This window comes from Macrotis lagotis, chromosome 8 (genome assembly GCF_037893015.1).
Source record: "Macrotis lagotis isolate mMagLag1 chromosome 8, bilby.v1.9.chrom.fasta, whole genome shotgun sequence".
Classification (NCBI taxonomy): domain Eukaryota; kingdom Metazoa; phylum Chordata; class Mammalia; order Peramelemorphia; family Peramelidae; genus Macrotis; species Macrotis lagotis.
Genome location: NC_133665.1, coordinates 155,804,355 through 155,817,246, shown reverse-complemented (window position 1 = coordinate 155,817,246; position 12,892 = coordinate 155,804,355). Strand labels below are relative to the sequence as shown.

General features: G+C 33.7%; 1 protein-coding gene across 11 annotated transcripts in view; it reads left to right on the top strand.

Moving 5' to 3' along the window:
• Window positions 1–12,892, top strand: part of CHL1 (cell adhesion molecule L1 like) — a 266,500-nt gene that overhangs the window by 203,028 nt on the left and 50,580 nt on the right. For all 11 annotated transcript variants that reach the window (XM_074198702.1, XM_074198705.1, XM_074198697.1 and 8 more), the window contains 3 exons: window positions 3,267–3,410; window positions 3,831–3,942; window positions 7,225–7,391. In XM_074198702.1, coding sequence (XP_074054803.1) covers window positions 3,267–3,410; window positions 3,831–3,942; window positions 7,225–7,391 — 423 coding nt within the window. The remainder of the gene's footprint in view (window positions 1–3,266; window positions 3,411–3,830; window positions 3,943–7,224; window positions 7,392–12,892) is intronic.

Genomic DNA, 12,892 nt, shown 5'->3' with positions numbered 1-12,892 from the left:
TGTATATGTAGATATAAATGAATGTGTATACATATGCACATAAATATTTCCTTATGTCCTTATATCCTTCCTCTCTAATCTTGAGAAAACTGGTTAAATTCTATAAAATAAATATAAATACAGACATAGATAATATATGAATGTTTACCTTAGTTTAGGTATATTCACACACATTAAGGCATTGATATATCTTTTTCTCTATTGACATTGATATACATACATGTGGGAATATATATCTATGCATGTATATATAAGAATATCCCTATATTGATATGTATGTGTGCATGTGTAAGTATACAACATGCCTGTTGCAATATACATATGCATGCATGTATTGGATGTGCATATATTCACACATAATAAAGAATATCAAATCACTTCATATTTGATCCTGGGGGACATTAGATGATATTGGTTTTAATTGAACAAAGAGCTGACGTCGTCAAACCTATGGTTTAGGAAAATCATGTTGGCAATTGGAAGAGAGAGGATGGTATGTAAAGGGCACAGACTTGTAACATGGAGACCAAGGAGAGGTCTTTTGCAATTGTCCAGGCAAGTGCTGATAAGGGGCTGAACTAGAATTGTGGTTGTGTGAGTGGAAAGAGGAGGATGCTTATGAAAGAGCTTTTGAAAGTAGAAATTACAGGATGGCACAGTAAATATTTGAACTGAGTAAAAGTAAGGACTGAAGGTTGGGATTGACTGCAGGTTAGCATGACTGGATGACTGGGAGCATGATAATTCCTATAAGAGTAAAAGGAAAGTTTAGAAGATGTGAGGGGAAGAATAGTGACTTGTTTCAGATGCTTGAGGGCCACCCAGTTCAAGTTATCCAAGATTCAGATACAAATGTTTTCCAATAATTATGGAGACAGAATAAAGCAAGATATATAGATCACAATGATCTTCAGAAACACAATCATGTATAACATGGGAATCAGTGAAATCACTTATTACTTAATGTATAAAATTAAAAGAGAAGTGATCCCTGGAAAGGAGCTTGGGAGACAGTCAAGGTTAGAGGGTGTGGCATGGATGAAAATCTAAGAGAATAAAATGAGATAAAAATCAGACAAATAAAAGAAGGAAATAAGACAAACAAAACTTAGAGATAAGAAGTAAAGAACCAAGTAAGAGCACCAAAATAATAATAATAAAATAATGATAATGATAATAATAATATAACTCTAGTATAAATAATAATAATAAAAATAACTCTAGTGAAGTATGAGTATCTAGCACCAGAAGTTTCTGAATACAGTAGAGAGGATAAAATGAATCTGAATTGAAATAAGGTCATTGAATTATAATAAAATATAATTGAAGCCAAACGATTGAGAGTTAAGATGAGAAAGAAGAACAGTATACAGGCAGTTTCTCAAAAAGTAAAATAACAAAATGAAGATCACAACTTAGAGAGTGAATAGCTCAAGTGAGGGTTTTGTTTGTGTGTTTAAGACTTTAATTCAATGGATGCATAAATGGTTTGCAAATTACCACAAAAAGTCCATGAACTACTGCAAAAGGTTCACATTAGATCCCATGGAAAACAGCTTGACATAGGGAATTTCTTAAAGGACAGGCAGATCACCAGAAGTTAGTGGAAAGGCTAAGATGTAGGCAAGGAACCCCTGATCCCTAATAAGGGAGAGTAGTCATGTGGGAATCCAGTTTAGATACTTTAATGAAGTAATTTGACTGCGGAGACCAGGAAAGAGAATAGAGAAGTTAAAAAGGGTGAGTTTCTAAGAAGGTAAACAAGAGACATCTACAAGTTGGGAAAGAAGGTGAGTAATAAAGTGAAGCAAAAAGAGACTGTTGAGAGAGAACAGCAAAGAGTAGTCAAAATAAAAAGGACAAAAAGGGAAAGGAGAAGAAATTTAGATCAAGATAGATGCAGCTGCATGGAGCTGGGACCACATTGCCCAATAGGTTGGAGTTGGAGCACATAGATCCAACTAAGAGAGAGAAAAGAGAGAAGAAATTGAATGGAAGTTGAATAAGTAGAGAGTGAATAAGGATGTCCAAGTCAGGGTTTTATAAGGATGAGGGAGACATGGAAAGGTTTGAAGTTAGTAGAAAAGGGCATCTCTCCTCATTGAAATGTGAGAGCCTTTCTGGTAGAGATTGTCTTTATTCTGGTATTTTGTGAGCCTATCACATATTTCAGTGTCTGACAAAAACTAGACAATGAATATTTGTTGATTGATTGCTTCACTGACTGATGAAGTGCTAAGAGAGCAGATGAAGGGCACTATCTTCTAAATAAAAGGTACAGGTATTTTAGGTAATTCTGGGTGCTAAGATGGGAGATGTGGGTGGGATCCAGAATATTGAGGGTCTGGAATGCAACCATAGTTTCAGTCATTGTAGAATCCAGTTAATTAGTTCATTTTTTCTAAAAGGAAGGGAAAGCCTATTTGGCCTAGATTCAGAAGACTTATGTTTAAATCTCATCATTATAAACCTCCTGCCTAATCTTGGAAAGTTGGTTAAATTCTATAAATATTCATATCTATACATATGCATGCTTAATATATATATATACATGTTTACATTGGTGTGTATATATATGCATACATTTGATGCATATTCACATTGGAACATGTTTAGGTATTTTCATTTAACATACATATGTGATATCAAGATTTACTCATATTAATATATATGTCTATAACAGTTCACCTATATGCATATGCATATACATATATATATATATATATATATATATATAACTGTAGGTATTTGGGTAAATATATATTTATATAAACATATAATAAACAAACAAATAACCTTTATTAATATGTTAATTATGTTTGGTGTTAGAGATAAAGATACAATTATGAAAGATTCCCCGCCCTCAAAAACCATCTATTTGGCTTTCTATAGGCAATGGATGGAGAACTAGCTGATATTATTTTTATGCATTAAATTAAATGCAAAATATTAACTGATTAGATAATATGCAACTAGTAATTATAAAGATGTTCTTCAAGCTTTATTTAATGTTTAATATTAATGCATAATACCTCAAGAGTGGCAGGAACCCAACAAGAGGGAGCATTGGTCAAGAAAGTCTTGAGAGGAAGTGCAAGAGAAGAAACTGGGAAAATGTTAACAAATACAATGGGGAAGATTTGAATGAAAAACAAAAGGAATTCTCTTTTACGCACCTTAAAAACAATGTAGGATAGATTCATAAATGACCTCTAATATGGAATGCATTCTTTTTGATTGAACTTGCATATCTTCATTTCTTTCAGAACAACATCCTGTGCCTGGGATTGTGTTTTTCCCAGGAGAAATCAGTTTTGCCAATCTTCAGTTGAATCATACTGGTGTGTACCAGTGTGAAGCCACAAATGTGCATGGCAAAATTCTTGCTACTGCCAATATCAATGTTTTAGGTAAGAATTCCTCTTAAACAGATTATAGATTTTCAGTATATAAAATGAATAATGTATAGAAAACATACTAACAGGAAATTCTTATTTGATTCATATGTATAGCTTGCATTTTAAGAGAAGCTACTGATAAAGGGAAAAGAATACACTCAGTGCATATGATTCCGTTTCTCTGTCATTGTCCTTGGGCATATGTTCCCCCAAAAAAATAGATGGTTCTAAATAAATATTCATTTGATTATGTTCTTGATATAGCAATTAAAATATGTTATTTTCTCCATTATATATTAAATTAATTAAACTATATAAATATTTTATTATATTTTAATTATATGCAAGTATATTACACAGGATATGCAATTTTCAAATGTATTTTAACATAGAAGACAAAATAGAGGGTTTGAATTCTGTTTTGCTTTATAGATATTTCTCCACTGATGCAAACCCCAGATGATGAAGGGTATGCTGCTGTGGTTGGTTACAGTGCTTTCTTACATTGTGAGGTTTTTGCCTCACCTCCTGCAGTGATAACTTGGTAAGTTTGTTTGATTTTTTCCTTTAAAGGGCACTATTTGGAGAGCATAATACACTTATTACACGTCATTTTTTGGAAAATTGTAGTACATATGCTCAAAGCCTTAAAGATATTAACAAGTCAATTTAGAATAAATATATAACTATCTCTCCCCCTAAAAACAATTAGTTTTTTTTTTTTCCTGAGAGAGCAGGACAAAAGTCATAGGTCTTTTTTTTGCTCCCTTCAATTATTTCAGCACTTAAATTTGTATAGCATTAATTTCAACCATAAAATATTGACTAATAATGCTAATAATAATAATAATAATAATATTAAAAATGTTATTTATATAGTACTAACTAAATATCAGTGCTAAGCATTTTGCAATTATCTAACTTGCTGTTTGCAACTGCCTTATTAGGGCAAACAGAAGTCAACTTACTTGACCAGGCTCAGTTAATAAAACATTAAACAGGCAGATGCAGTGATTAAAATAAATTTCCTCAGTACAGTATCACTAAGCTCCATTTTCATTTGAGGAAAGAGAGACTTGATACCTTACCTTGACAGGAAGTAGAGAAGACATAGAACCTGGGTTTGTTTTTAGTCTTCAATCTGATGAGAGTTGAAATGAGGGAGTCTAGAGAAAAAAGGATAGGGGATAAAAATGAAAGAATAGATTTAATCTTGACTTCTTTCTTATGTTAGCATTTTTGCTAAGGAAAGCTTTGTAGTAATTGAACAAGAAAGCTTGAGAGACATTGGCTAATAGGCAGTTTCAGAGATATGTAACCTTCCCCTGTAGGGAAGGGGCTCGCTAAGCACAACAGCTCCAATGATTTGAGGACATAAGTGACTAATAAAAGTATAATCAGAAGATAATTGTGAATATGCTTTGAAGAAGATACTATAAAAAAGATATTCAAAATTTTAGATAGTTTTCCAGGAGCTAATGCCTATAGGATCCTCAGAATCATAATTCAAAATTCTAGAACCCACCAAATATTTATTTTTACTGGTCATCCAGAAGATATTCTTAATCCACAGTAAAGCTATTGAAAGTAGTATGATAGTATTAAATGTAAGATAGAGCATTTTCTCTCCACTGAATTTGCACTCTCTTGAATAGAGATCACATGACAAATATGCATACTAAAACACATGTGGCCTCAGGATATTCATGTAGAGGGAAAAGTCATACCTCTGACATTGGCACTATTGTGTTTCCTTCTGCTGAAACTGCCCCACCTCACACCAAGTGTTCAAATGGAGCAGCAACTAACAGAAACTAGTCTGAAGAATTTGTTTTTTTTAATTTTACCTTTATGTTTTCCTATTGTAAGAAAATGACAAAAAGTTTCCTATTAATGGAAATAGTCTGGTGACTTTTGTTTCACTTGTCCCTAATAATAAATCACAGCCTGGACAGTGACTCCTTTATATAACCACGCACAACAGAAGCATTTAAATAGAATATTGCCTCAAATAATTTTTTTTAAAATTCTAAGTCTATCTTTTCAAGACCTACAATAGCTAAATTTGCAGTTGAATTTTAATAAAATAATAATAATGATAATAATAATAATAACAAAACTTAGACTTAGATTCAAGAGGGAACTTTGGGAACAAATAGTTCTACTTCTTCATTGTATAACTGAGGAAAACCAAGACCCAGAGAGTTGGAAGGATTTGCTCAAGGTCAACCTCATAAGAGGAAATGGCAAGATTTGAAATTGGGCTTAGTTACACAAACAGGGTTTAGGTTAACAAAATCAAGAACAATGAGACGAATCAGGAATGTTTAGGATTTTCCAGTCCTGGATATCTGCTTTATATATGCTCTCTCAGGTTCTCAGTGTTTCATTCTTTCTTCTCATATCCACAGTGCCTAGAATATAGTTAATAGAATTTCATAATTCTTTTGTAAAATTAAAATTAATTTTTTGCTGTCTTCTATGCCTTCTATCATCATGATTTTCTTTAATTTACTTCCCTTTGCCCTTCTAGAGAGTCATCCATATAACAAACTGAAATGTAGTACATTTTTGTTGATTCACTGATTGATTGATTGATTAATCTAAGCAGTTTGATCCCATCCAGAAAATCTAGCTTCTCTGAAGTACAGAACTGACTAAATGTAATCAAGTGCCAAGGACAGGGAACTGGATGTAAAGTTGGAAAGACCTGAGTTCAAAGCCAGCCACTGACTGTGGCATTCTGTCAAGTCACCTAATTTTTGTTTGCCCCCCCTTACTTTTCCTCTAAAATAAGGGTAGACTTCATGATCCCTAAGAACTCATCAATTTTAAGTCTATTAGTTTATAATCTCTAATCCTACCAGCTTATTACAGAATCAAGAGAGGAAGGCAATATGGACAACCACAGCTGGGACTGTTTCAAGAAAGCTTTGATTTCCTGATGAATTCTGGTGCCATATGCCAATTTTTGAAGAGAAATATTTTGTGATTTCTTTGCTCAGCAGCTCCAAACTGGGAAGTCTGTCTTGTCTATTTACAGGCTTATCACATGGAGTCTGTGGTTGTATTCATTCTCAAGTATATCTCTAGAAGAAGCGCTATATTTTCATCAGTAGTAGGGAGCTCAGTTTTCAATAGAATGGAAAATAATTTCCCCAAGATAAGGTCACCCTTGTCCTATTGTTTCATTATTTTTTTTCCTGGAGCTAGGACTCTAGCAGAAGCATATTTATCCATAGACCTAAGATACACCAAAGTATTGACTTGAAATTGAGAGAAGTTCATTTACCATTTCATTTCATGTGTATTTCATTTAGTACTATACAGTCACAAATGAGCAAAATTTTTAAACATTCATTAAATTTAACAAAAAAAGGATTTATTGAGCTCTTAATATAGACCATCCTCTGCCTTGCTTGGAGAAGTTTACAATGTAATCAGGGAGATAAGTTTTGTATCCATCCACCATTAATACAAGTCAGAGATTAGAAAATTGAAATTATCTCAGAGAAGTCATTTGTTCTCTCTGGACCTCCATCTCATTTTCAAGGAAGTGATTGGAATAGATGCTGTTTGAAAAGCAATGTAGCTTTAAAAGGTTATGATTCAATGATTAGATATGGAGGAATCAATACAATTCATTTGAAAAAACATTCATTAGATTGTATTTCAGTGAAGATACTGCACTAGATGCTGAAATTAAAACAAAGAAGAAACAATAAAATATTATTCTTCCCCATAATAAAATCAAATTTGAGAGAGTTGTTTTTTTTAAATACAAAACTGAGTCCTTGAATTAATTCATGATTTTAATAACTAATAGGCAAAAACCATCTAAAGTTGAAAGACTTGAAGGTTCACATTATATCACACATCAGAATGGAACCTTAGAAATCAAAGAAACAACAAAAGAAGATGCTGGCCCATATACCTGTTGGGTGAAGAGTCCACGAGGAGAAGTGGCAGTCACTGCCCATCTGGCAATTAGAGGTATTTTGCAATTCTTTTTTTCCCAAGAAATTTCATGCAACAATTTTTTAAAATTTAATTTACTTTTTTAGTTTTTTCCCAAAGGAAGCAATAAGATTTATATTACAAGTCTATTCTCATTCCAGAATGTTATTCAGGATGACATCAAATAATTGAAAATAATTTTTAATAATAAAAGATGGTTTTGAATATGCTGCAGATTTGTTGATATGAAGTTGTTCTCAAGGGATGACAGAGACTTGGATTTTCATTTTCCTCTGGTGGTTTGATCTTTCTTGGTTATGTTATTTTAATTTTATACATTGTAAGTAACTTCTCCAGGGAAATATTAACAAAAGGGGATAATTCAAAAAGTGCATGTAGAAACTGCTAGAATTCATTTTGCAAAAGTGCTGTAAGGACTTTTGGATGAATTTCCCCACCTCCTCTCCCTGAATTGACTGCTGTTTTGTTTCTTTTTTTCTCATTGTGCAAGGTCACAGAACTGAGTAGGAGAGTCTTAGCACAATGTGATGACAATGGTGTCATTTGAATTAATCAACAGGAAGCAAATTGATTATGGACTTGTTTACAGATAACAAATAAAAGTCCTGGGACTCTTCATACCATCAGCTTTACTGTTGTTTGGGATTAGAAGTTAGTCAAAGAACTCTTTTCACACAAGCACAAAAGCTTTGAGAGGCCCTTTAGTAATGGAAGGGAAGGGAAGGGATCCAAGATTGTACTTTCACAGAATATGTGTGTTTCTTTGTGTGTGTGAGTTTTGTAAGAATATGAGTGTGTGTGAATTTGCTTCAAATGAAAGTCATACAACTCTTCCGTTTAATTATAAACAATTCATCTCTTCTCTTGACCATTTTTATTTCTTTTCTTAATGTTTTAAAGAAAATGGAGAAGTCTTAAAAATTCTCTATCAACTTAAATCTCAGTACACAGATCACTAGGCCTAGAGTATGGAAATCTACCTTCAGACACTATGTAACCCTTAGCTGGTCAATTAGTCTCTATCTGTCGGTTTTCTCAACTGTACAATGGGGACTATAACAGGATCTACCTCACAGATTGTTGTGAGGATCAAGTGAAATAATAATTATAAAGCACTTAGTACACAGTTTACATTCTTTAAATACATACATATATATTTATATATATATACACATTTGAACACATCAGTGTATGTTACAAAATTCCCAACTGAATCTGTGTCATTATTGATATGGAAGCTCTGACTCATGATGCCATCTATGGCAACTAATTCCATTTGATTTTATCCATACATACCCATAAATTTTCCCAGGGATTCCATCAATGTGTTGGAAGAGGTTATGTTTCCTCCTTTCTATGATGATGATGATGATGATGATGATGATGATGATGATGATGATGATGATGATGATGATGTAATCACGGAGACAAGTTTTGTATCCATCAACCATTAATACAAGTCAGAGATTAGAAAATAGAAATTAGCTTAGAAAAGTCTTCTGTTCTCTCTGGACCTCCATCTCATTTTCAATGAAGTGAATGGAATAGATGCTGTTTGAAAAGCAATGTAGCTTTAAAAGGTTATGTGTACGACATTGGATAGCTACCCTTCTACCTCTACCTTTCAGTGTTGTCTTTTCTTATCCTCCCTTTACCTGATAATATCTCTTATTCCTATTACTCAAAACTTCTCATTGGTTATATGTGACGACCTGCTTATACCTTTTGTTTTTAATTATTTGGCAACTCTTGAGTTGTATGCTTTAATCAAGCAGCAACATTGCAAGAATATTAGTACTAAAAACCCTTGCCTTTTTTTTTCTTTGAAAGAATGGAGTTATATTTTTCAATTAGCAATTATTAAGCATTTTGATTGATATTTTATTTTATTTTTTCCAATTATGTGCCATGAAAGTTTATCAATATTCATCCACTTGTATATTTATAGGTTACACATTGTTCTACCACCCTCCCTCCCTTCCCAGTCCCCTCCCCTCAGGGGAGAATAGTCTGGTAAAAGTTGTTTGACATGTCTACATATTAGTCATTTTGTGTATGAGGACTTAGGACTAATGGAAAAAAAGAAAAAAAAACATGGGATAGAAAGGAAAAACATAAGTGAAGCTTTAAAAAGTGAACTTAGCATCCATTCAGATTCTGGGATTTGGCTTTGTCCCCTCTGGATGTGGATGGTGTTGTCCATGAAAGATTGCCCAGGGTTGTCCTAGCTCTCTGAACTGCTTAGAGGAGCTGCATCCATCATAGCTGATCAACTCCAAATGTTGTTGTGAATGAATGCAATCTTCTCTTGCTTCTGCTCCCTTTGCTCAGCACCAGTTCCTTTATTTCTTTCCATGGAAAGCTTGGAGTTATTAGTTGAGCTCTATCAATTCTCAAAGACAATTATAACCTTCTCAACTCTTCCTGTTCAACTCTAAGCAGGTCCAGGTTTATTATTATTCCCTAATTTTATTTGTTCATGTCTTCTTTTCTATTATGTTCTATTCTGCTGACTACAAACATGTTGAAATCTTCCTTAAACTTCAAAAAACCCCACCTAGGGTCTGTCACCCCATAATTATCCTCTATCTCTCCCCCCTTGTCAGTCTAACTACTTAAAAAAACCATTTTCACTTGGTGCCTCAAATTCTTCCCTTTCTACCTCTTTTCTTTATTCTGAATTGTTTGTCTTTGGCTTCATCTTTCAACTGAAATGCCTTTCTCCAAAGTCAGTAGTGAACTTCTAAACTCTAATTCTAATGAACTTTTCTCAGTCATTATTTTCCGTGACCTTTCTGCTGAATTTGACTACCCACTCACTTCCACATACTCATTCTTTCCTCTCTCTTTTTGGGATACTGCTCTTTCCTTGTTTTCCTGTTTATTAGAATGAATCCTCATAGCCTCATTTCCTGATTAGCCATCTGTGTCTCATGTACTACCTCTGGGTGTACATGTCCTTGACTGTCTTTCTCTATATTCTCTTAGTCGGTGACATCATCAACTGCCATGGGTTCAATGATCATTTCTATGACTTTAAGATTGAAATATGAAGTCCTAGTTTCCCTCCTGAGATCCAGATCCACCTCACTAAATGTTATTTTAAACATGATATTGCAATGCATCAAATGCTTAGCATGTCCAAAATATCCTTCCCCTCAAAGTCTTCTTTCTTTCAAACTTATCTATTACTGTCACATGTACTAAGCAGATGCACAAGGTTAGTGCCAGTCTTGACTTCAAATTTGTTCACTTCACATATAATCAATTGTCAAATCTATCATTTCTCTCATATAACTCCCTTCTGTCCAAGCTCTCAGTCATCACCTTATTTGACAGGTCTATGATAACAACTTTTTGGTCCTCCTTCCTTAAACCACCTCCTACTCCAATTTCTCTTCTGCCAAAGTTCCAAAGGTATTTTTCTAAAGGCCAAGACTGATCATTTCACATATGTACACCAACTCCAATGCTTCCTTTTGCTCTATAGAATGATAGTTAGAACTTCCTTTGACATTTAAAGTATTTCATTCCTGGCCATTTATAACCCTCCTCATTTTCTTAAACTTGATTGACCTTTGCAAACTCTTTGCTCCAGTCTACTTGATATTCCTCAAAACAGGACGCTAACTCCCATTTCTCTGGCTTTGTACTCTATACCTGAGCTTGAAACACACTTTATTTTCATCAAAACCTTTTGAAATCCCAGGCATCCTTCAAGTTTCAAGTCAAGTGGTGTCTTCTTCATAAAACCTTTTATGTCCCAACACAAATTCCCAATGGCAAGGTTATCCCCGCCCAAAAAGACATCCTATTCATTTTTCAAATATTGTGAATTTATTCATTTGTGTACATGTTCTCTCCCTCATTAGAATGTAAGCTCATGAGGTGAGGGAACATTCATCTCTACTGACATTTCCCCGGGACTGAACAAAGTGGTTGGCAAACAGTAGGCACTCCTTCAATCCTTGTTGCTCTATGCATGTCTGAATATGTAGATATCAATTACCATTGAGCAATCCACTACAGGTTTTCCATTCAAACATGTGTTGCAATCTGAGCATTAAACATGCTTCATTAAATTTGGATTTCCTTTGGTGAGCAGACCAACCTCTTTTGAGTAGTAAAAAATCATCAGGGTTCTTGAGTTTGGCAAAATCTAAACAATCTTTAAAGAAGAACATCTGGAGAACATCAGCATACGCAATGTAACCTTCAACTTGCACCTAGATTTCCTAGACCACAGTGAGATTTACCTTTCACAATTATATATCTCACTTGGGGTCTCATTACATGTTTATGTTTATGATAGAGAGTGGCTAAATAGTATTTCTGATATGACTTTGAGTTTTTGAGTTATGCACACATGGTTCTTTTTTTTGGAAAAGGCATTTTAAGACAGTTTTAATCTACTAAATCAAATGTGATTTCAACCTCACAATCAACAACAAAAATAAAAGCACAATATAATATTTTTATTCTCTCCATCTTTCTGTTAATTATGATAATTTTAAAGATATTGTCTAGTGCTGAATATTTGTTTTGAGAATCTACTACTTTTACCTTATCACTTTCTTTGAAAATGTAACTAATATGGAAATATGCCTAATAAAAAAAGTACATTTATGAAAGAGTGGGTATATAAGTTGTTAATTATTGCTGTGTTTTCTTCAGTTGCAGTTTTTGAGAGGAGCAGCGTCTCAGGTTTGGTTTCATTTTTATTTATTCAAGGCAATGGGATTAAGTGACTTGCCCAAGGTCACACAGCTAGACTATTATTAAGTGTCTGGGACCACATCCTCCTAACCCCAGGACCAGTGCTCTGTCCAATACACCACCTAGCACCCTGATTTCATTTTTTAAAAATGTGTTTAGTATCTTTTCCTTCTTCAAGTAGTTTGAGTATTGTACCCTCAGTGCTCTCATCATTGTATTTCTCCTAGCACATATCTATTCTTTACCTACTTAGTCTAATTTGAATGCTTCCTACCCTTGATTTATTTTATACTATTCCTGCCTCTTATATACATTTATTTGGGACATGAGATTTGCATGTCTGGAATTTTCAAAACTTTTGATGCTGAAAATGTTTGCTAGGATAATCTTTATAGATATTATGTTTTGTTTTTTCTTCTACTTGAAGCCTGCTTTCTGTCTTCATCCTTAAATATTCTATGGATGACTTTACTTAGTTGGATCTCTTGCTAGTCTTCTGGAAGAGCTTTTGTTCTTCGTTATTTCTTTTGTCTTCTGAGAAGATACTTTTCACAAACAACCATCATCCATCTCTGTACCATTTTACCAACAATTTATAGTATAAGCCAGTGTTCTCTTGGCTGACAGCTCTCTTGCCTTGGCAACTGAATCAAATGTCTGCATACTAAGCCATTTTGTGGACTCTTTTGTTCTTCTTATTGGGGAAATGGATTTACAATGATTGCATTTTGGTCTAAATGATTATGATTAATGCTGCTGTCATTCATGATGCTCATTTCTAATTTTTCATGATTGACTAC